Below are 25,758 nucleotides of genomic sequence, written 5' to 3' on the forward strand. Positions count from 1 at the left end.
TCTCATGCACTGAACCATTCGTCTCAGCACAGAAGGTGAAGAGGCTGGTCAGGCATGATTTACCCTTGCTCATTCATACTGGCTTTTTGCCATACTTGCTTGACTTTCTGCACATTGGGATGGACCATTCTCATTCACCAATGAAGAAGAAACAGGCTTCCTGGGCCCTTTTGTCCGTAGTCTGATCATCAACCATAGCCAAGACTGCCATCAACCTTCACACCTTCAATCAGTTCTTCCTTGTTCATGTGTAACAAGTCCAGTATGGCATGTCCCCTAGTTGGTTCATCAATCACCTGCATCAAGAAATTGACTTTCAAGAATGTCCTGGCTTACTTGCATCCTCCATATCTACTATGGCCTGCAATAACTGCACAGCCCCTAGCAGTTACTCATCTACTTCTTGGCCAGATGGTCTGCAGCAGATCCCTACCACAACTTTACTCATGTTGCGCTACCCTCTGATCTCTCAAGTGCTCAACAGACTCAGTGCCCATTCCAAAGCAAAGCACTGTGCACTCTCGCCCCTCCTTTGCATGCACTGTGTGAGCTATCCCACCATGTCTTTGTAAGCCTAAGGAGCTCTGCAAGTGTGCACAAACTTGCAACTCCTCCTGCTTGTTTCCCATGCTCTGTGCATTAGTGTACAGACACTCGAAACAGACACCCCAGTCATACTGCCTGCATAAAAGCACAAGGTTTCTCCAATCAATTTCCCCAGACACTTCCTCAATGTTTCCCATGTCTTCACTTCTCTTCAAATTGAAGCAACCTTTCCATTAAGTAGCTACTTAAAAGCCATCCAGAAAAGGTTACTGAAACTGTCAGCAAAGATGCCCTTGCCACACTCCATCTCATGCATCCTTGTCTGTTTTCAGCAGTCCTTATTCCTCAAAAAGGGTACCTTGGTTTTGCCTGCGACACCAGCCATGCGGCTGCCCTTTGACTTAAGGGACATGCTCTCTGCTACCTGAGCATTTCCACCTCACTGGCAGGATTGAGGAAAACAACCACCTGGGCATTTTTACTCTTCACCCTTGCCCCCAGGGCTCTGCAATCATTTTTTATATATTTGGGCTCATCCCAGCAGTGGCATGGTGGCCACATGGATGAACAGCAAGGGGTGAAGTCTGAGGGCTGGACAAGCATCAGAGGTGTTCATCTGCAACATCTGTGATTGAAGTACCACACAAGAAGTAAACCTTGAAGAAGAAAGCTATCACAGGTACACCAGGCTGGCAGATGAGTGCCTCTGTCTCTGTCAGGATATGGTCTCAAATAACTGTGCCCCTCCTTTTCTTCCCCACATACACATTTGGCTGAGCCTCAGCTGGCTCCGAGGTCTCCCCTGACAATCTTGATGACCTCTTTCCAAGGCACTACATCTATTCTTCTCTGCAGGCAAAGAATCTTCTTTATATTTCCAGTAATCATAGATTTCCAACTTCCCAATCTTAGGAGACTGTCCACAGCTTGTTTGAATATAATCTCTCACTGCCCCTACTTCACATCACAGAGCTTGTGTTCTTGTCCCTGCAAAGATCCTGTTGATCTCCTGTTTGTCCTCTCTCACACTGCACATGTCTACTCATCTCCTCCCAGATTTTTCACCTGGCAACTCAACACCTTGATCAGAAGAGCATGCTGCCCATGGGTGAGGCCACAGCCCTCCCCAGTGCAAGCCCTAGACCCAGGAGTGCAGCCCATGACCTGGAGTTCTCTCTGGGCCAAGTTCTCTGATGTGCCAGGAAGAGTTGCAGGTGACCATGCCCTACAGCACATCAGTACTGTCACTGCACATTCCTAATCAGTCTTGCAGTGTCCCGATCTAATTTTCTGCACAACATTGTGCCCCTCTTGTATTAACTGCTGTGATAACAGCTAGGTCTCTGAGCTCCCTCTGCTTTCTGGGCTCTGGGAGTAGTTCTACAGCTATTCCTCAAGCATTCATCAAACCACTGCTTGATCAACAGCCAGCTGAAGACAAAAAACATAGGTAGTCCACAACCAGCCAAGTAGCCCAAAAAAGCTGTCTGTAACAGCTGACAGAGGCAAATGACACACAGTCTGGCCCTGACCGGCAGCAGCAAGCCACCAAAGTTCCCAGAAGCAGGAGCCCCCCAAAGATTTTCCCTGAAGCTTCTTGAAGAAGCCTGGAAACCGCTGCAACAGAACTGAGCTACTGCACCACCCACAGAGGAATCCTATGCAGCATGTGACAGTGGCTTCATTAACTCTGTTACACAGTGGAAAAGGGAAAAGAAGGCAGAAGTGTTGCCAGAAAACACTGTGGGCCAGGACTAGTTCGTAAGGCTGAGTAGGTCTCCTAGTTTATCATGCTATACCAGGAACATAATCCTGATACAGTCACAGCTCCCAGCCAACACTCCTCTCCTAACTGATTAGAAGAATCTCCAGCCTTTCTTATAATTCACAGCAGGGGCTTTTGCTACTGCAGCTTTGTCAGTGACAGCACCCTGCAGTTAAGCCAGCAATAGTGCATCTGTGTACCTGTATGTAAGGCAACGGAGTAGCTTCTGCTTTCACTGAGTTTTGCACCAAGATTAATACTCAGTTCATGTCACTTTCAGCCAGCGCTGACACTCAAAGCAGCAGCTTGAGCAGCTTTCTCTAAGGCAGACCACACATTCCTGCCTCCATGACATAGCCCTCTCCCCCACCTCACCCCACCTTTTTTTTTTATTTAAATCCTGATTATTTCCCCAAACAGCCACGTGAATCTTGTGCCAGTACCCAGGGAGGTGGGCAGCCCTGAACAGGAAAAGCAGCTTGGAGAGTGCAGGATTACTCTCTCAGCTACAATATTGGTTTACAGTAACTGGAGAAGGATGGCCTCAGACTGACACAACTGGTTCCCATTTCAGACTCCTCAGAGCAAGGCCTGTATTTCACCTTTTGCCAGGAACGCAACATGCTCCCTTCAGCTGCTCCCAAACCTACATGCCAGATGCAGCTGGCTCGCCTGAGCTGTAACCCTTTGGGTGGCTGCCTCTGGCACGAGAAGACACAGAGGAGGGGGGACATGGAGGTACCACCCTGCTGAGTGAAAGCAGAATTACCAAGCTTGAAGGAGCTCCACACCCCAACACGTTCCACTCGAGCCTAATGTCATGTCCCTCTCACATGATTTCAGTGCAGGTTTCCAGTTGCTGCCATTAAAACCAATTGTAACTAAATTTATAAAATTAGGTGTTTATGTGTAGACATCTCCTTCCACCTTCCCTCAGTAAAGAAAACATAAAGCAAAATACAACATGCTGTTAAGACCTATTAGAATTAAATTTTAAAAGGCAAGCGTATTTCAGGGAAAAGGCTTAAATTGTGGTAATATTTAACCATTTAAAGGAAATAATTAAAAAGTATTGCTGAGCAAAGTTCACTAACTACTGTACAGTTTAAAAGTATTGTTTATATTTTATGAGAATTATGGATTTCTTTTTTCACTTCAGAAATCTTTAAATCTCAAATATGTTACTCAATGTTTACCTACCAAACTGTAATCTGAGATTACTTTATTAAATAATATTTCTCCCAGACAGAAAGGGCAGCATTAAAGGAAATTGCTATGCTGAACTTAAAAGTGATGTATTTTTCTTTCTTTACGCTCACTAGCAAAATCTTCTTGAGTTATCCCAATTAAACTGTTACATTAACTTTGCCCATTCTTAGAAATTGACACATGCCAACATGCTAGCCTGCCAGAATTTGTTACGTTGTGCCATTTCAGTCACACCATCCATCTGCCTAAGTAATCAATTTTCCAAATCAGTAAGAAAGGTTTTAATGTTTATTACAATTTCTATGGAAATTTTTACCTGGGAAGAATGTACCTATTCACTGAATGGCAATACTGAAACTGCCAAAGCTCAGTTATTTTGATATAAGGATTTTACAGTTTTTGCTTGATGGAAAGTAATTTCCAGTGTCTTGCCTACCACATACCAGTACCACACACAAGCTCTTCCAGACAGTTAAAAATTTTAACTTCACTGCTAACAGTATTCAGTTAACAGATTCCTCAACCACAGTGGACTTGCTTGGACTTGTTTCCTTTTTATTTTTTCTTTTCTCTCATTTTCCTTTCTGTCTCCTTTTCTCCAGTTCTTTTCTTTCTCATCTTTTCTTTCTCTTTTCTCTTCCTCCCTTGCTCTTTTTCTTTTCTTCCTCTCCTTTTCTTTTTTCTCTCCCTTCCTCTCTCCTGGTTTTCATAACTCTTTTTCTTTCCTCTTTTTCTCTCTTCTTTCTGTTTTATCTTCTCTCCCTCCCTCCCTCTGTTGTCCTCTCCCTTCTCTCATGTTATTTCTGTTCTTTCCTCTCTGCTTTTTTCTCTTTCTTTTCACTGTCTTCTGTTTTCTTTCCCTGTATTTTCCTTCTTTCTGCTTTAATTTTTCTTTACTCTCTCCATTCTTTCCTCTTTTCACTTTCCTTTGTTTATCTTTTCTCTCTTTTCCTGTTTTCTTTTTCACTCCTAATTTCTTTCCCTTTTCCTTCTCTGTTTTTTCTTCTATTTCCTCTTTCTTTTCTTTCTCTTACCTTACTCTTTTCTTTCTCTCACTTTTTCTCCCTTGCTTTCTCTTTCTTTCCATTTGGCCACCAGCCAAATGCCTACCAGCCACTCACTCCCTCTCCTCAACAGGAAACAGCGAGAAAAGGGGATGAAAAAGCTCGTATGTTAAGATAAAGATAGGGAGTTTGCTTACCAGTTACCTGTTTTGTAAACCTTGATTCGAGGAAAATTAATTTACTGCAAATTAAGATAGATTTGAGTAGAGAGAAACAAAGGGGAAAAATTAAAACAGCTCCCCACTTCCAGTCTCAGCTTTCCTCCTTACCCCTGATCTCCTTTACCTCCCCATCAGTGAGCAGCGCTGAGGGATGGGGGTTTATAATGAGTCCTAAAGGGCTCCTCTCTGCCTCTGCTTCCTCCTCACACTGTTTGTCTGCGCCAGCGTGGGCTCTCTATGGGCAACAGCTCCTTCGGGAAATACCCAAATGTCCTGATTTGGGGTCTTCCACAGGCTGCAGTGTGGATATCTGCTCAGGCATGGTCCTCCACAGGCTGCAGGGGAGTCTCTGCTTTGGCACCTGAAGCAACTCCTCCCCTCCTTCTTCTCTGACCTTGGTGTTCACACTACTGTTTCACATGCTCTTTTTTACCCTCTTCTGCCTGAGTGCTGGTATGCCCTTGCTTAAATATGTAACCAGAGAGGCACCACCATCTTGGCTGCTGGACTCAACTGTGCCCTGTGGTGGGTCCATTGGAGTCAGCTACACCTGGCCTGGGGGCAGCCCTGGCCTCCACCTTGCAGAAACCACCCCTGTGGCTCCCCCGCTGCAAGCGCCTTGCCATGTATATCTCTTCCGTTCTTTCTCTGATTTCTTCTTTTCTTTCATTTCCCTTTCTTCTCTCCTTTCTCTTTCTAATTCTCCATCTTCTGTCTTCTTGCACTACCTTCTTCTGTCTTCCTCATTCTTCTCTTTCTCAATCTCCTCTCACCCTCTTCTCTCTTGATCTCTTTTGTCTCCCTCATCCTATAATATCCTATTCTAACAAAAAAAAACCCATACTTCTTTTAAAGCAGAAGTATAAAATAATAATAAACCTTTCTAAAAACAAGAACTGAAATAACTAAATTTCATTTTATTTTTGTTCATTTCTATTCAAAACAAAGAAAGCATATCATATCTTATTCCTCCTCACTCCCAAAAATACAGGGAAATCTCCACAGTTTTTTTTCTTTGCTTCTTCTCCCCAGTTTTCAATTAGAACATGACTTCTAACTGAAGGAATTCAGAATTTTGAAACTAAATGTCAAATTCTGGAATAATTATGCAAAACAGTCATGTTTATTTTTACCATCCAAAACACTGCATCCAACCCAAAAAGAGAAAAAGGAAGACAGAGCGTGTAAGAAACACTTATTTCCACATCTTCAGTTCATACTCAATTGACACCAAAAAAAATGTCTACAATGTACTGTATCATGTGAAAGAATGAATGAAAAGAAATATTCTTTCCCTTACAAGAATATTAAGAAAAATCTTTTGTATTTGAAGAGTAATTCAGAATGGGAGAATGTTTCACTCTACCACCAATACAGGCAGAAAAATCAAACTGACAAAGAATAAGGAAGCTGGGAGTAATCACAAATAAATAAAGATTAGATCCAACAGCAAACTACTGTTTTCTAGCAATATTTATTCTTACAGAAATACTTCTGTAAGCCAGATGATATATTCGCACTTTACATTAAAATAAATGGAACTACTACAACTTTGTTGACTACTAAGTGTCAATTATGTCCTTAAAATACTTCTCTTAAGGGCTCTTACCTGTAAGGAAAGCCTGAAAATAAACAGAGAATAGACAATCACAGTACATCCTGTACCTTTAAAAAATAGCAACATATGATTTATTGTATTGGGTAAAACTAAAATATTTGGATGGACATGAAACATTTAAGTTATACTTGCTGTACACAAGAGAGTTTAACTTGGCAAAACAGCACAGCAAAAGGTTCTTTCCTTGCCTCAAAGGACAGAGCAGATACTTTTATTTCTGTGTTTTAACTTAATCCAGCTGTTGCAATTCATACTATTAGCAGATCTCCTTATTCTTTTTTGACTTACAACAGCTCATTAAGTCTGGGACTGAGAGACTTAAGTTTCTATTTAACTTATAACTAAAAGTCAATCTAATTTCGAAATGTCTTAGGACAATGTTTTATAATTATAACAATAGTAACTATAAAATAATTTGCAAAAGCAAAGCACTGACAACTAAAATAAAAGATTTAGAGTAGCCATTCTTGATAGGCACATCATTTCATCTGAAAATAAGCTTAATTCTGCTGAAATCATTAATAAAACCCCTTTGACTGTAGGGGCTGAGGCACACATGTATACAAAGAAAGCGCCAAAGAAATGTAAAGTCATGTGGCATCACAAACAAAATTCAGTCTTAACCAGAAATTGTTTTCTGTTAGTCATCCCAATCAATGCTTCTAAGTATTTTTAATAAAGAATTAAATTATAATACTAAATCCATTGACAGTATTAATCATGTCATGAATTCCTGGACTGTAAGCCTGGGAAAAAATAATCTTGTATCGCTACTGCTGTAGTTTATACAGTTCAGTACATCATCTCACTGAATGATATTTTGATGCAATTGTTTACATTAATATCCTTAAGCTACTACTACAAACAGAGAAAGGTAAATGGCTGGATTGGGTTTAGACTACTACAAACAGAGAAAGGTAAATGGTTGGATTGGGTTTAGCGGTGTTGCTTTTGGATCAAGGGGACAGACAGTTAAGAGTATATGTACAGTTTGAAACTGCCCAGTTTTCACTGGCCAAGAAAAGATTGCCTGACTGAAAGCAAGCAGTCTTTAAAAACAAAACAAAACAACAATTTTCTGCTTGTCACCTATTCTTAAAGATTTCCTCTCAAAAAGTTCCTGCTGTCCTTTATAGGTCATAGGTTTTTTCCTTTGTGATGACTGTGAGGGACATGTTATTTTTGACACAATGATTCCATATTTGATAATGGCTACCTAAAGTATTTAGCAGTCTATAAAACAAAAAATCCTGGTGTATTGTTAACAAGAAAAAGAAAGGAAACAAAAACAAGTAATGGGGGCCACCTGCAAGAGAAAATACTACTTGTCTAGATACCAGGCTTGTTTTATTTTATTTGTAAATGACATATAAAAGCATGCAAGTGAAGCTCTTTTAGGAAAAAAGGTACAGAATGTGTATCTTGATAGACTGATGACAGCAGATAAACATATCTTAAGCAATCTTATTGAAACATACCGAAGATACAGCAGTAGCTATGGATGCTAGCAGATGCTAAATAGGGTGACTTGGCTATTTTTGCTTGTTTTTTCCTTAGTAACTACTACCTTCCAGCAATAGAGCTATTAGAACACATTTTCCTTTTCTCATATTCCAAATAATATGAAAACCAAAAGAAATGGGGGGAAAACAGTTTGTTCTCTCTTTTGGCTACTGATGGCACGGAGCAAAACAATTCCTGGGAATCTTTTGAGCTCTTTCCCATAGTGTTTGCTATTGGAATAACTGAGCAAAGGATGTATTTTGAGTATAATTTTGAGATTTACAACTTTAGATGCGTGTAAGTGCATGGGTACAAAGCTGAATTTCTGTCTGTAGGTATATTTACACCCTCAAGCACATAAACAATTTCACACATACAGTATTTAAGTTCTTTTATTTATACTTTAATATGATATGTTTCAGTTCTCAGTTCTCTGTTGATACTGTAAATATTTTCCAGCCACACAATTACTGGTTCTAGCATACAGCTATCATAAAACAGCCTCACTGACAAACACAGTTTATTGGGATTACAAGCAGAAGATGGGATCTTTCTGTACCACTGGAAGAAAAACAGAACTTGCATAAAACATGTTTTCTTCACATGATAGTATGTAAGCAAACAAAAGATGTTTAAATACTTTTAAATTCTGTTTTGAAATTAAGAATGTGAATGTAATTTTATTTCATGGTAATTAAGATGACTACCTATGAGACTCAAAATGCGTTAAATGGAATTGCTGTCAGCTAGCCTTAGATAGAATGAAATTCCATATGTAACAAATTTTCTGAACAGTTGCACCTGATCTTTTTCATAGTCCTTGGACAGTGAAATTCTGAGGCTTTTTTTGGTCCTGATTCTATGAAAACATATTCCAAAATTTTAAGTTAAATATGCCAGTGCATGACTATACCAGTCAGCTCATGTGATGTGAAGAAAAAATAAAAAAGATAAAATAAATGCTTCCTTTTTTTTTTTTTTTTTTTTTACCCTTCAGTTAAGAAATGGTTTAATTACAGGTAGACTGAAACATATACCCATATCTTTATAGAAACATAAAAGACACCCACAGCAAACTGTTCCAGAAAATAAATTATTACTAGAAAATGATGCTTTCATAGAAAGCCTGACAATGTCATCTTCTTTCACATTCAAGTAAAACACATTTAATTCAGTCTGCCAGAAATGGCTACGCTTCTGCTCTGTGAAAAATATGCTAATGATGAAAATAAGGACTTGACAATTTACTGAATACTAAGCGGAAAATCTGTAATGAATTGCTTGTGTGGTAGTGTTCATTTTAGGCTGTTCCCCCCTCCCTGCCACCCCAGTTGCTATGGAATACTAGAAACAGCATTAAAAAAAAAAAAGATTATACCCTTTTATGGGATGCTGTGCATGTCCCTTAAGACAGAGTGCTTAGAAATAAAGACAAAAGTCAGCTGTTGGATAAATGAAACTCAAAGCAGTAATAAATAATAGGTTTAAATACTAACTTTTCAGTGCAAAAGAAATACTGAGAACAAAATAGAAATGCCAAAAAAAATATCAAACCCAAACAAATAAATCTCTATCAGCAACTAGCAAGTTGAAACGTAGAATAATTCATTTTACACCTGCAAGAAAAAGCAGCTACTCAGGTTACTTGGATGTTGCAACAAATGCTCATAAATCCATTAAACCAGGCATGTCTTCAAGTTACCAGCCAGACTTCAATTTTCACTGCCAGGTTTTAAGTTTTCAACAGATTAAACTCTCTTCCCAAGAACGTTCTACTAGAGTGTTCATTCAAAAGGTGACTCCTAGCTAAAGTCTCCATATCATTCCGTGTTTGAAAGTTTGATATATACGGCTGCTCCTGACAGGCTTACGTGCTGAATTGCATTTGCTCAAATACTTCCTAAAGGAAATACAGTAGATTATTCTTGCCTTTTCTAAGCGCAAGAGAGCTAAGCACAAGGTTGCTGGCTACTCAGCAACAGTTCTCTCATTTTGCTCTAAACTAGCATACACTGATATTAAGCTCTCTTGCAGGTCTTGTTTATGACTTTTATTTTAAAATATTTTTATTACCAATGTTAATAGGTAATGTTAATATACAACAGAACTTCATTTCAGAACAATGATTTGAAAGAACATAGTCTGTCAAATCCCAGTTTCCCAAAGATATTTTTGAAAGTTTTGGCTTTGGACAACAATGCACAACTATTACTGGAAAGTTCTTCTATGCCCTTTCTCCTCTTAAAAAGATGCTGGCAAAGCAGGCTGGTAAAGATAGTAAAATCAAAGAGCATATATGTATCTACCTACCTTCCACATAGTCATGGTTCTGTTTATAGAACTGCAGGCAGACTTTGGATAAAAGACCAGGAAAACACTCTGTACACTGTGGAAGGTCTCATTTCTTCAGTGGTTTAAAAAAAGAAATCAGGCTTAAAGCACTATACTATAGGAAACATATACACACACGCGCGCGCGTGCAAAAAAAAGCCCTACCACCAAAACAAATAAAACAGCCACCCCAAACAAACCAACCAATAAACTTGCACTGCTGGGAGGATGGATTAAAGAGCTGGTGAAACTTTCCTAGCATAACTTCTGTGAGTATCTCATTGTTTTGAACATGTTTAGATCGCTTGGATATCCTTATTCAATTTCTCTTTCTGAAAGACAGACACAAACTTTAACACAGATTTACTCTTTGAAATACAAAAAACATTAAAGAAAAAAGCTGTAGCATACTTAAATATTGCTAAAAAAGAAGTTACACTTCCTAGGAGAAATGTGGGAAGACAGTTAACACAAAACATGCAATTTAGGATAATGCTGTGCATATGGTTAACACCAATTTATAATGCGGCAGGCTTCCCATTTCATCAGCCTGAACTACATTACTACTCTTCAGTCTCTTTCAATAGTACTCTACATTCAGAGACACAACATAGGAAAAATAAAACACAACCTAAATTTGTATATTAAATATCAAAATATATTGATAAAGGCATTATTACACTATGATGAAAAGCCAACACTGACTTTGCTAACATATCTACACTATTTGATCACAGCTGATGTCCACCTCCTCTTTAAAACTAAGATGTCCTTTAACAGAAAGCCTCGTTGTTACTGCACAAAACTGGCAAATCTTGTAAAAACATCAGCATCTGCACTGCTCTCCATTATTTGTTACATTTAAGTTGTTGGATTTCCTCTTGTATTAAAAAGTAATGGCGTTAATGTATTACAGGGGTCTTAATTTCAGCAAATCAGGCTTTTACAAAGAGGACTTGGGCATGCATTCAAATATAAAATGTTTTTGCAATATAGACCTTTAGAAGTTGAAATAAATTTATCACATTACAAAATTTAACCACCATATTACATATGTATATTACATATACATAACCTTCCTAATACATCTAAATAAATTACCTTTTAAGATTTTCACATTTCCACTGAATTATTATAACTAGAGCATCTCATGATCATACAGGCTATTCTCCCTTTACCAGTAAAGCATTAAACAAATGAAAGGCTTTATACACCGCACTAGCATGACATTCTTTGCAAAAATGCAGGTTAGGTTTGGGTAACAGAAGCAGAAAGCTAAGTAACACAAGTAAAATGAAAATATTTTAATAGTAATGAGGAAGCAGGTGTGTCACAGGCTAGATTCCTGTTTTCCCAGTCTTCGCAGACACATTTTGCAGAGCTGCTAATACAGTCAAAGCAAACAACTTTATGACAGATCTTTTAAAAATATAATAAAATAAATAAAGAAAAAAAGAAAAAAAATCAAGCAGCACTATTTCCTATGACTTCCATGAAAGGTGGAAAGGTGGTTACAATATATGTTTTAGCACCCAGACACGAAGAACTAGTGCACCAAATGGAAAACTGAAGTAGTGAACACTACAGGAGCAAAAAAAGTAACAGTAACAATAATCTTTAAAAAAAGAGAATCACCTGTTCCAAAATTTCAGTTCACCTGAGCATACAGGAACAAACTTCAACATGATAACAAATCAGGAGCAAAGTACAAAAGGGGAAGCCATATGAACTTTTCTAAATTGTTCTAAGTCACCTACTGAAGGTCCCAGACATGATAAAATGATGTAACTGTGTTTTTATTTCCTCATAACTGGTACTGGAACTAAATAAAAAGCTTGGTTGGTCCTAAGCCAGAATGTGAAATAAATACTGAAATATGGGATGTCCACATTACATTAAGAAAATTTCAGGCACATAGAATGGTCAGATCAATGGAGTTTGAGTCCTCGTATACAGGAAGGGAAAAAGGATGACAGCATATTGGGGTAATTAGAGACCACGGGGCTTGTGACCTCTTTGAGAAAGAAGGAAGATTCATGCAGCAGAATCTCCTGGGATGAAGGACTGCATGTAGTTGGGAATTAGTAGATACTGTCCATTACTTCGTGTTGCTGGTGCAGAATATTGACAGTGGAGGAGCAGAGGACCAGGCTACATTCTTAGCTCTGCATTTAGCTTTGAAAAATATTACTTTGCTTCTATATCCAGTCTCTTTTTACACATGATCAATTAATATTCTTAACACTAAGAAGAGTATCCTCCAAAGTGTTCTGTGACATACTCAAAAATTTCTTATTATTTAAATTGTGCCATCATTTATCATCTGAAGTATTTCCAAAATTAAATCCACACTTTAATAAAACTAACAAAGGAATTTGCATTCATGGAACAAGCATGATTTTTAGCCTGCCTGTAACAGCTGAGGAAGCTGTTACTATATGCGTCATGCAAAAAACCCCAAACCAAACAAACAGGTAATTTTATTAAAAATGCTGACATGCAGACTGATTTTACTAGACTGTTTATTGAAGTCCCTAAGCAGAGACTCCATTGTCCTGTGAAGGGAAGAGGAGCAGTATTAAAAGAAACAAACAAACAAACACCAACAGATAATTTCTAAAAACTAAAATATGGAACAAAAATTAAGATAATGGTGGCTCAGGAAAAAAAATACATTCAAAGTAGTTAAATGACTTATATTGAAATACATGTTTTATAGGCATACACAATGGAAGAAGCACCATCACTAATAAAAATTCTGTCGCCTTTGCAATTAGCTGAGGGAAAACATTTGAGATTTTATCATTTTACATCTGTTTCATTAGCACCCAAAAACGGTTTTCCAAATCAATACAAAGATGGGATTACGGTTGTACAGACATAACCAAGCTAGCTTTAAACTAACAGTAGGATAATCACAATGCAGAAAAATGGAATCAAGAATTAACAACCCTGCTCTTAGGCTCGAGTTAATATCATAGTTGTTTTACGGCTACATCACTATCAAAATCTGAAATAATTATCACAGAGGTGACATACATGTGATCATCCGAGTTACAGTTCCAACGCTAGAGTGCCATATGTAGGAAACCCATCAGTTTTTCCCAGGTTAGATTGCATTGTGGCATAGCAATGCTGGGAATGCCCAGGCAAGAAGGAGTGAGCCTGAGATTTTCAGCTGGTGAATTGCTGCTATCACAACTGCCTACCAAATTAGGTGGTTAAACTGGGAAGAACAGCATTTCAAAGTGGTGTCTGAAGTGAATTTATGCAGAAAGACACGTACTGAAAGTTTGTTTCTTTCACTGCCTTACAGCCAAAAGCCACATCTGTAGAGGCATAAAAATCAACTTAATAATGCCAGGCAAAAGAATGCAAATAGCTTTCTCTCTCTCTTCCCATCAAGGCTTCCTTTCAGTCCGTTGCAGGGAATAACTACCTTCAAGACAAAACAATGCATCCTTCAGCTGAAGAGGCTCCCAAATAAATTCTATCAGACATATGCAACCACAGAAGCCTCTTAACTGTCTGTGCTCTTCCATTAACGATCAGAGCCTTAAGACAAAAACTGTGGTTCTCTCAGTGCAATTTGTAAGAGCTTTTGGTTACTGGGTGGGGGAGGGCATTTGCCTTTTTTTTTTTTTTTTTTTTTAAAGTAGAAGATAAAAACTATGACTTGTTAATAATTATGAATCACAATGACATTGTGGAATTACTTTACAGAGAAAGGAAGTAAAAATGTGTCTGTCTACATGCATACACAATAAAACAAGGATCTTGAAAACAACAGAAGACAGTTGCCAGCTCATTTAACCTATTTACAAAAACAGCAACATTCAGAATGGTTTTATTTTTAAGTCAATAGCTCCAAGGATGAAGTATGCAAAGGCTTAAAGAGACACTGTTAAAAAGATCAAAGGATTCAGAAGTAACGATAATATTTCCAGGAGCACCATCTCACTTCAAAGCTAAAGGCAGACCCTGCATGGATCATGTGTTTTATTCCATTGATGACTCTGCTCAGCAGTTCAAAGTGGGTTTAATTCTAGCTAGCCCACTACTTTAATAATTCTACACAAAGAGTGTAAATCTAGTAAGAGTGTCTTGAGATTTATTAGGGTCATACTTTGCTGCTTTCCTAGGCTCAGAAGACTTAATTTGTTATTACTCACTATAGATTATTATCAACACTGTGAAGTGCAGAAGAAACAGCACTATAGCCAGTGCCAGTGGCAAGCATCTCTTCTTAGTCTTGTGAAAGACTACTATCACAACAATAAATCAACAGATAGCTTAATCTTGTGTAGCAAAAGACAAAATACGTAGAGAAAAAAAGGAGGAGGAGTCAGGACTGATGCCATGATTCTCATAGTTGAAATGAAGATCAACAAAGAAACAAAGGAAAGAATTTCAAGATTCCTACTGGAAAATGAAAAACAGAATGAGACAAAGCGATTTTTTTTTAACGTCTTCTGTGAATTACTTGAACGGAATAATCAAAGTTACTTGACAATACAGAGGTCAGTTACTTGAGCTGAACAGCAAAAATACTATTAAATTATCCCATTCCAGGTTTCATAGTCCTGAGTAATGGAGGAGGAGAGTAAATAGCTAGCATAGCTGTGGGCTAAAGTTGCACTCAAAAAAATTAAACATTGCTTGTCCCATTTTGAAAGTTTATTGGCTTTTAACTTCTACTGAGACTCTTTGGCTTTAATCTTATCCAGACAAATCAATTTCCCAGACTCACCAAGCAAAGGAGAAAGGGAATTATAGAAAGCCAAGACATAATCTAGGGTTATTATCATCAAACATTTATCAGAATTTGACTGGATATTCTCCCCTAGGACTCAAACAATATGTATGGCCCAAGTACTGCAAATTAATCTAAAAAAAATTTCATAGAACTATATGGATCAAGGGATATGGTAGTTCATTCCCCTAGTTCAAGGCAGCATCAACCAAATCATAATTTCTGACAGGCACATATCTAAATTGTTTCTAGAGAGATCTAGAGATCTCTCACATCTCCCCCACAGTTCATGACGGAAATAAATTACACGTTAGAAGGGGGAACAAAAAAATATCTTTCTACTACCTAACTGGAATCTTTTCTTGCTCCAATTTAACAGCCTTATTTCTTGTCCTGCCCATATTAGACATGCAGGGTAACCTACTCCCTTACTTTTTTCCTATCTTTTACGTATTGGAAGACTGTCTATGTCTAAGCTCAATATTCTCTTCCTTGCTCCAAACACCTAATTCATACTAACTTCTGTCTTATTTTTATTCCCCTGATCATTTTAAGCAGTCTTCAATTGGTCTTACCCTTCATGAAGGTGCAGTGCCCCAAACAGAAGGGAATAGATAGGTTATTCTTCCTGGTGTTCCTGCAGGCAATTTCTGGGTAAGGACAAAAGAAGACAAAAGCAAGGATGGTACTAGGGTCAGAGTTTAATATAGCAAGAAACAGGAGAACTGGAGAGAGAAGCTTTTTTCTGTGAGAACCTGTAAAAAATTTTAAACCACATGACTTCTTTAAACATCCCCGTTATGACCATGCAGGCACCTCTCTGGAAAAGAAAGACACAGGGACAGAGAAGCATCTGGCAAGTCCTGGGGACCATGTTAGGAACAAAAATCCTTGAACAGAAGATGTAAAAAGCAGTTAGGAAGCAAGGTAGTATTAGGCTTGATTTGAACCACTACAGAAAAAGTAGCTGAAAACACTGAGCATTCATGAAGGGATGGCTTTTCACCTTTAGGAAAATTAGGGAGAACACAAAAAGAAGAAAATGGGTTTCAGGAAATTAGACTTCAGCAAACTCACTGACTCACCATGGGCAAAGACATTTCAATAAGCACACCAACAGATAAGAAACTGGCTTGCTCTTCTGTGAAGAGGTGGCACTGAGCTCTTGCACCAAAAGCACAGAAGTGCTAGTACTTTTCCTTTTTTGAAACCTGATTAGAAAGGTGTCGATGATTAGACAGCTACTGAAACCACCACAAGGAAAAAACATGGAAAAATTGATTAGATAATTAAATAAATCAGGTATTCTCAAATCAGTTAAATATGATCAAATTCACCATAAGGTATTTAGAGCTGACTGGGCCAGTCTTAGAATTATCAATAGTCATGTTTGAGAATTTGTAGAGGATAGTAGTGATTCCAAAAAGACTACAAAACATCTAGTGACTAGCCTGAAAAAAAATGAAAAAGGCAGAGTCAAGGAAGTAGAGCTGCAGGAACTGAATTTCAATTCCCCCAAAACATGGAACAAAAATTATTTGTAAGTATTTAGCAGATAAGAAGTTGAGTAATACATAGACTTGTCAAGAACAAGTTGCTTCAAATCTATGAAAACATTCCTTACGACATAGTAGCAGACCCTGTAGTTAGGGAAGTAGCAGTAGGTATCGTATAGCCCAACTTAATGAGTCTTTGGACATTGTTTCTTGTGCGACTTCCATAAGCAAAGAAGAGAAATACCAGGCTGCAAAAGGTAACAAGTTCTAATAAGCATACAACACTGAACTTGGAAGGGATGCATGCATGCTGAAAGACAAGGCTACATGATAAAGCAGCCCAAATAAATTTGAGAAACAGTCTGCAGAAGACCTGAATACAATACTGTAAGGGGACTTCTAGATCTTAGGAGGAATAAATAACAGCAGAAACCCAAGATCGAGATAGACTAGTGAGGGGCAGTGGAAAAGGAGCACTGAGGCTAGAGTAGATCATACTCTGACTACTTTTATGCCAATCTAGCAAAATCAGCAAAATCTCATGCTAGGATGCATAACCAGCAGGTTGCAAGTCTAGAAATTTACAATGGGAAAGGGTATTGTTTTCAAAAGAATAGGACAGTGGCTGCTAAGGAGGAAAATCCAGAGCACTGTGCACTGGAGTGAGCTGCTGTCTGCCTTCTTTGATAGAGAAATTTCAGTGTCCAAGACTGTTGGCCTGATGCTCTTTACTATCAGCACAGGCATTAATGTTAAATAAATACTTCTCCCTCCCCTGCCCACACCCCTGGAATAAAATCATATATTTTCTACGTCCCAAAAAGTTTTACCTTAGGAGCTTTTACTCCTTTTATGTAGCAAACTGCCTGCCTGCTGACCATTTTACAACCAACCATCATAACAGGAAAGATACTCAAAAAACAAAATTGAGCTGTACATCCCCCAAGATACAGGCAACTGGATAGGTGTATAACATCTCACAGGACACATCAGTAAGTTTTCATTTTCATTTCTAACATACATCTGCTTTGTAACTTTGGAATTTTCCTCCTATCATATTTAATTATTTGAGTAATAAAAAAAAAATATGCAACTTGATGTCTTTATCGCAAAGAAGAGGCTGAATAGTCTGACAGTGTCTTTTTAAAGATTACATATAATGACAATGAGATTGCTGAAAATCATGTTATTCATTCAACAGTTACTACCACAGCAAAAAGCTTTAGATATTAATTAATACTGCAATATATTTGAAAAATGACTAAGCCAATTAATCTCATTCATCTATAAATGGAACAGTAGAGCAGAGAATTTTTGAAGACCTTCATTTAGGATTGCCAGGGTTCTACTGACAATGATAATCAGTATAAAGGAATAAGTAAAATATATTGAAGTGGTAACATATTGCTGGTACAAGTTTAGACTTGAAGAAGACACAAATCAGTACAGAATAAAATATGCTAGTGCCATTCTACAGCTTATGACCAGGTGACTGCACATCATAAATTCACATCCCTTGCTCATCTTAGCTGGCTACCACATAGAGCCCAGGAATGATTATCATTAGTAACAGCAAAGGTATCACACTGGCAGAAATGTACTGAAAGAAATTGCAGAGCTGGATGATGTAAATGGGAGACTCTAAATTCAAGGACTGTGAAAACAAAACATTACTAATTCACTGAGGCCCAATCAACAAATATGTGCATGAAGTCAAATACCTTACCGGCTCCTATTAAGAGTTAGGCACTTGGATAACTTTGCAGATTTGTGCATAATCAATATTAAAATGCAGCATAAACACAACTTTTACATGAAATCAGAAGTTAAATGAGAATCCAGACTTTTAAAAAAAAAAAAAAAATCAATACAGAATTGACAGGTTTTGTTTTTACAATTGCAGAACTTAAAAGTTTTACACTAATCAGTTTAGGATGACCTAGCCTATAACACAGTTCAATGTTTCAAGTAAGGAGTAAAGAATATTGAATTTTATCCTTCTTAGTTATCTAGATACTCATGACCACATAGGGCATCCTGCAATCTACAACACACACACATACACCCCTGCACATACCACATCATGAATAAAAATAAGAATTAATCTGAATTTCCTTCCTATTCCCCCTTGTTTCCTGGGCATCATTGCCAAATAGACAAATTCTCCGTTTCTTAGTAACTAAATAAATGAAAGAAGATACAGCTTTGAACCTCTTTAAAAGAATCTTTCTCTCACTATTCATTCTGCAGCAATTAAAAAGGGCTTCCATATCTTCTATACTTAAATCATAAAAGTGCTGCCTTCACTCTATCCCATAGTTTTTCCACAAAAATTTGATTCACGCACTGTTCATGGAAACAAGAATTTTTTAAATTACAAAGAAATAGTATTATCAGGCATATCAGCCTCTGGCATGCAGTTGTCTCATACCACAAGACATAAGAAGAAAGCGATCTATTTGCTGCTGTGAGAAACAGTATCTTAATAAAAACAGATTTTCAAAGTTGGTGTTTCTTGCATTTCTGTTGTTGTATGCAAATCCTTGCAGCATAACACACATTTGTATATTTATTTTCAGAGGTTTTCTTCCCCTTGTTTCCTGGGCATCATTGCCAAATAGACTTGAAGCAATTTCTTGACAGGAACTAAAGCATTTTATACCTGTAAAAGCTAGCAAATTCAACTTCATCTTGATCTTGCTACCATATCTTTTGCAATTTTTCCAAAATACTAAAAGCCATTATAATTATATTATGAGGCTAACAAAAAGCACTGCATGGTTATGCAGTGCAAATGATCATGCATAGTGTTGTGTTTCTTAAGAACAACAGTGAATTCAGTAAAAATATCCCATGGTTACTCCTGGTTTACCAGAATAAACTCAGAAGTAAACAAACATAATGTGTTATTACTCCTCTACATTGGCTTTGAAGTTATCTTGTCCTAGATTTATGTTCCACACTAAAAGATGTAACTAAAATAAAAATTGGATGTCTCCCTTTGCGTTGACACCGCAACAAGTACTAAACCAATTTATTAGAACAGAAAAATTTTACTATAACATTTGGAGGAGAGGAAACTGCATCTTGTAGGAGACCCCCAACAACCAACCAAGCAGTTTTTCTTTAACGTTTTTAACTTCCTGCTCAAGTTTGCATCTGCATGTCAGTACAAGACCTACAAAGCAGTCGACCACCTTTGGGGAACAAGAAGCTGCGTGCCCATCTGAACCAGGCACCAATGGGAGACAACTGTTGATTTCCACAGGCTCTGGATTACCCACCTGTCCCCTAACAGTTTAATGATTATAGCTGCAATCCACATCCAAAGCACGCTGTTATTAAGCAACTCAGTATCCAACCTCTGCAGCCACACAGAGTAGCTCCTAGTGTTCAAACATCCTTCTTCTTCCATTGACAATTCTTTATCAGCACAATCCCTGTTACCACGGGCAACACCAGCATGTTGTAACAGTGATTTAAGTGCCAGGCCACAATCCCAAGTAAGAGGAGTGCATCTAACTCCATCTCACACTTTCTGCACGCACATGGCAGCAGAGTCAACCCAGTTGTCAAGCTTTGGTCCTTAAGCAAAAATGAGATATAACACTGGGCTGTCTGAGCAGATAACACTGTCTTTCTAAAGAAAAGCCATTGGACTGGAGCTGGCCCACAGACTCCTTTTGGAAGGTACAAAGTTAAGCCAGTCACTAACCATTTTAAAAGCCTTGAACTAATAAACAAACAAACCTCACCAGCTATATTTCCCACTTTGGTACTGGAAATCAATTCAGCCATTAAACAACACTTGGTTTCATAAGGATTATATACCACTCCTAGATGGCTTTCAAAGAGAGAACAAAAATACAGTACATATGAACACTGACCTTGTTTCTTTTAACCCTTCTTTCTGAATGACTTCCAGTATTTGTTTTGCAGTCATTGGTGAGTTGGGGTACTTTTCCAATGCCTGAAAGGAAATAATAATTGTTTAAGTGACGAGACACAGCTGTCCTGTTAGTCTGAAAGGTTATGAGATCATGCAGTTTTTATGTAGTCATTTGTGAAAGGCAGGGAACAGTAGTGTTGAGACTGGAGTCCTCTGTCTGTTGGAAGGCCAGATACAGTCCAGGAAACTGCAGCAAGAATAAGATTTACTTGCTGCTTTTGTACATCAACTGCTACATCTGCCTGGGAAATATTCTTACCAGGTTCCAAATAAATGAGTTGAAATATGCAACTGATTTTATGACACAGCAACAGAGTTCCTTTCAGACAGAAGGGAAAAAAAAACCCAAACCCAAAGCAAAACAAAGAGACAGCTAGTCTTTTTTTATTATTATTTTTGTTACTTTAGAACTATTTGAGGTCATTTGAATATTCTATATTTAGGTTTTGTCATGACCTCAGGAACAAAATTGGCTAAAACCTTCCATTTGTAGCACAGGAGCTCCTGTGAGAATTGACACTGGTAAGTTTCAATTTTAAAATGCTTTTTGTTTCTAAAAACAATGAAAAATGAAGTAGTCAGAACAGTAACAGCATACAAGATGCTACATGACAGAGTGCAGTATATTTTTCCAGTTCAGCTCAGTTTTCCACTCCTTTGCCTTTTCCAATTGAACCCAAAGTAAACCACTCCTCTTTCCAGATACAACCATCTTGTACAAACTTTTCTGGTTTTCCACTTCCTTTTTGTCCCCATCAGTTTTCAGCTGTTAAACGAACAGCCACTCTTTTGCTCATGTAAAGTGCCAGACTGACAGCCCTGGAAAAGGAAACCTTTTGATCAGCAGTAAAAGGTGCAGCACAGGCCACAGCAATCAAGCTTCCCAGAGCATTTTGCCAACGTATCTCAGCTAAAACTTGTATTCTGCCCTGGGTAAAAAAGAAATCAGTTTGGTTTCCAAATTCACGCAGACCTGAGCTTCTCTCTAGTAGTTACCAAATGATGGCAATTGTGAAAGTAGCTACTGCTATGGATACTTGCCCACTGGGAACTAGAGATACCACCACATCTTATCATGCAAGTCATCAAACTGTGAAGGGTGCTAGCCAGGGCTGTAATTCAAGCAGCTCACCTAAAGCCAAAACCTTTCTACTCACTACCACTTGACCAGCTCAGCCTTCTGCTGCCATTTTACAGTTCTGATTTACTGCCTGTTCTCCCCTTTCACAGCCAAAACACAGTTTACCAAATCCTTTGGTTCTTTGTTACAGATGAGCTTTGCATCCTTTATCTTGCAGTTCCACAAAGGAAAATGCAGAAGTGAGGGCTGCACTGAAAGGTCTGGGAGCTGAACTGAACTTATCTCATGTACATCAATAGGCAAGATTCCAAAGAGACCCATCAGGAAAGGAAAACCGAGAGGTGATTTGAAAGAAGAAAGAAGAGTGGGTAGGAAAGAGTACTGGCAACGAGTAAGGATGGTAGGAACTGCACAGGGCTGGGAAAAGGGCCATTACACAGCAAGAGAAGAGAAATGATACCATGTATTAGTGACAGAACCACAATGACACACTGGAAAAATGACAATGTGTATAAAGATTAAGATGAGGATGAGAAAAGATTAATGATGTGAAGAGACAAAAATGGAAACTTTAACCTTCAGAAAGAAGACAAAGGACAAGGTAAAATGAGAATACACCAAAATAAAGGAAAAAGAAGAGAACTGAACTGGGAACATTCCAGAGGGCACACTGGAAAGGACAGAAGAGGAAACTACACTGTACTGGACACGGCTATGAAGGAAACTGTGTGCACTTGAAAGTGGGGTTACTCACTGTGGAGGATTCCCTGTTTCTCTTCCTGAGTACAGGCCCCTCAGCACACCTGGGCAGCTCCTCCCTGCAATTAAGAAAATTTGGGTAGCCCTGTCCCCTTCTCTATGACATCACATCCTACTCTATAAAAGTCAGTAAAAGTGCCAAGTGTTACCACGTGAGTTTGACAATAAAGGGAAGGAAACAATGAAGCTATGCAAACATCAGAAGTTACCCTGTTCTGGACAATGGGAGAAGGGAGAGCAGTTTGTGCTGAGGAAGCTGTGCTGAACTGGTTGTGGGAACAATGACCAGACATATGGATAGGGGATATCACCTTCACCAAACAACAATGAAACTAACAAGCAAGATGCATAACACCACTACAGAAAGTTTAATCAAACCCACAAGGCAGATTTCAAATACCACAGTATGAAGTGGACACATTCAGGGTATAATGACAAACTGAAATGCAGAGTATGTTAGACAGGCTGAAAGTACTGGAGCAAACAATTGCCCGTTGTGTGGAATTGTTTTACGTTGGACATGTAGTGTGGGCTGCAGTTCATACACCCCACGAGTTTAATTCTGTTCATCTAACCCTTTAAACCCTTTAAACCCTGCTTTTTAAAGAACTGTTCATATCCTAACTGAAAAGCATTAATTCTCCAATTCAAACACTGCTTAAGTTGAAAATCCTGCTATTGTGTACCTGATTTTCTTTATCAGAACAAAGATTAATTTAGCAGAGAACCTTAGTAAGGATATTTTTTTCTGCCTCTCCCACCATGCTGTTGTATCCGTGTCCCCATCCCGTTTTAACCAAACCCAACAGTAATAAAATGATTACTTGTAAAAACATTTTAATGATAATCTCATTTTCTTCCCCCAGTTTTGGAAAACAGCAGAGTATTATTTAAGAGCCTGTGAGCTAATGAATACACTGAACTGATAATTGCAGTAGTGTCTCTTGTCTCTGTATCTCACCGTTAACATTGCTAAAAGCCCACAATCCCTTTTGCATTTCTAAGACTTAAAAATAATATTAGAAATCCAAACTGAATTACTAACTGTGCTTTAAGGCAAATAAAACACTAAAATGCAGTAGCATAGTTAAGTCATAGGCTTCTTGGTGAGAAAAAGTAACTTACATAAAGGGAGGAAGCCTTTATCTGTTTTAAATATCTTTCTCCTTCCTCCCACTCCATCCACCAATATTCATATCATATACAGCCAGTGACTAGTAATGCTGAAATTAAAACATGCCAAAGTACTGTCATGAAGAATATGACTGTTCTGACATATTTTGTTAAGGACAATGGCAGAAGAATGGTTTGCACTGACTGCAACCTCTACCACAGAGGATCAAATATGCTCTATTTATTCCTGCCATTCAACCACAGCCTTAAAAAGGGACAGCCGCTAAATAACTGGGACAAATAATTTGATACCCATCAGGACAATCTGGAAGAGAACAGAAGTAGTCATTGCACTGAATACATTCTTGGTGTTCGTTCAAACCCTGGTTAATGGATCAAAGAGAAGATGACTCGGATCCTACCAAGCACAGTGGAAATTGAACCTCCCAGCAAATGGTAGCGGCCTGACAAACTGTCGTTTGTATCACCTACACATATCAACTCACAACTTCACAGATACTAAATAATTACACAGATGCCACAAATATATACATTCCGGGGTTCATTGGAAAAGTCCTGTCGGTTATATGGGACAAGAAGAAATCCAAATTCCTTTTCTCACCGTGGCATCTATTATCTGTGCATGGACAACTGTTCAAAAAAATCAGTTGCCACACTGGGGGAAAAACACTTTCTAGTGAATTGTTAACAAGAAAACTCTAGAGTAGAGTCAAGACTCTCAGCTTTGCATGAGAAATCCTGAATACTCGGCTCACCTACAAAATTGTAAGAGAACCTATATCATTGATACAATGATGACCTTCATTGTATCAATTATATCAATTTCATTACAGTCACAGCTTCTTGTGACTACCTGAATCAGATCTGTTCAACTGTCTGCATTTCAGCCACCAGAGGGAACACAAGTAGAGGGACAGCATAAAGAAAGGCGCACTCCAAGTCAGCCTTTCTGCCACCCATAAACTCTCCTCACAGAAACTGGGAAGCTTTGCCAGAGAAGCAGCCACTAGTCCTGCAGCTATCAGTTCTTACACTGACAGAAGATGATTCTTCTAAACAAGAACCAAGTGTGGTCTGATACCGTGCTGTGGTCCAAAAGCAGCTGGCAGATCAGTCTAGTGGGCTTGTTGATGCCGATTGTACAGCCAGCATAGAATTAGCTGGAACTGGCCAGAGCCTCTTCCATCTCTGGAAGCTGCCTGCAGGGATCGGACGGTCAGGTAGCTGACAAAAATCAGGATCATTTTATCATATCTCTGGTCAATCTACATTCTGAGTGACTAGTCATAAACTGAAGGAATTCTCTTTAGAACATTATTTATATAATCTGTGAAGAGAAAGAAGAACAGTACAGTTATTGCCAGTGCTCCCAGTCAACAGCTAAAATACAAGTCAGGCTGAACTTGCACAATAGACATTTTTTTACTGCCCAAAGACAGCAGGGTGAACAAAAGAACAGAAAAATAACTTTCCTCTTCTTAAGCAGAAAATATATGATATTTTCTAGCCACCCATTACTAAATTAATGAATTGGAAGACAAAGTCCCGAAGAGGGTACAAGAACAGTGTCCTGGAAAAAATCCAGCATTGTCTTTTCCAGCTGCTTGTGTGAGGTTAACAGGAGGACTGACTTCTATTGCGGGAAATGCCCCACTCAAATCTTTTGTATTCATTTTTGATTAACAGCTTTAGTCATTGGGGAATTATCAGCAGCCTGGTAAAAGTTCAAAGCCCTTTGTTTGAAGAAAGATGCATAAATGGTTAGATGAAGAAGGCAGGGTAGGGTATAGAGTAGCGGAAGAAAGTATGTGCATAGAGATGGATGAAGAAAACACAGCAAGAAGATCAAGAGGAGGGAGGGTACATGATACATGAAAAAGGAGGAAAGAGCGATAAAAATAAGAAGGGAAGATGCATTGCAAGCTGTTTTAATATTTAAGTTCTCAAATAGATGTTCAAGGAGCTCTGACTGATGGTGATTAAAAGAAAGGTAAAGAGTAGTTTCCAAGTACTAAAACATTAAAAGTAGCTGAAACAGCGGTAGTAGTTCTCCCGGTAGGATTTTTGTCTTTCAGCAGTTGCAGTTACAATAATTTATAAAACCTGAGTAGAACGTGCATTTCATAAGACATGTCTTTCACAGTATGCTCCATACTATGAATTTGTCTCTGTAATCCATGCATCACTACAGATAAGCAAGGAAAGGAACAAAGATGTAACATGACAAAGAAAGCAATGTATAAAAATACCTAAACCTTCTGAAATACATTAAATTAAGTTTTAACATCAATCTGCATGCCAGCTAGCCCACACTTTTTTTAGGTACACCAAAAAAACACATTTTTCCCCAGCCCTCTCAGTCAAAGGTACTTTACAATTCCTTTAGCAT

At 38.3% G+C, this 25,758-nt stretch overlaps 1 protein-coding gene across 1 annotated transcript in view; it reads right to left on the bottom strand.

The window, feature by feature from the left end:
• The window catches only part of ASXL3 (ASXL transcriptional regulator 3), a 132,889-nt gene that overhangs the window by 88,158 nt on the left and 18,973 nt on the right, over window positions 1-25,758 (bottom strand). Inside the window, exons 2-3 of the mRNA XM_055705540.1 lie at window positions 20,334-20,416; window positions 19,982-19,984 (exon numbers count right to left, since the gene is read on the bottom strand). Of these exons, the coding sequence (XP_055561515.1) occupies window positions 19,982-19,984; window positions 20,334-20,416 (86 nt within the window). The remainder of the gene's footprint in view (window positions 1-19,981; window positions 19,985-20,333; window positions 20,417-25,758) is intronic.

This window comes from Falco cherrug, chromosome 3, assembly GCF_023634085.1.
Source record: "Falco cherrug isolate bFalChe1 chromosome 3, bFalChe1.pri, whole genome shotgun sequence".
In the NCBI taxonomy this organism is placed as follows: domain Eukaryota; kingdom Metazoa; phylum Chordata; class Aves; order Falconiformes; family Falconidae; genus Falco; species Falco cherrug.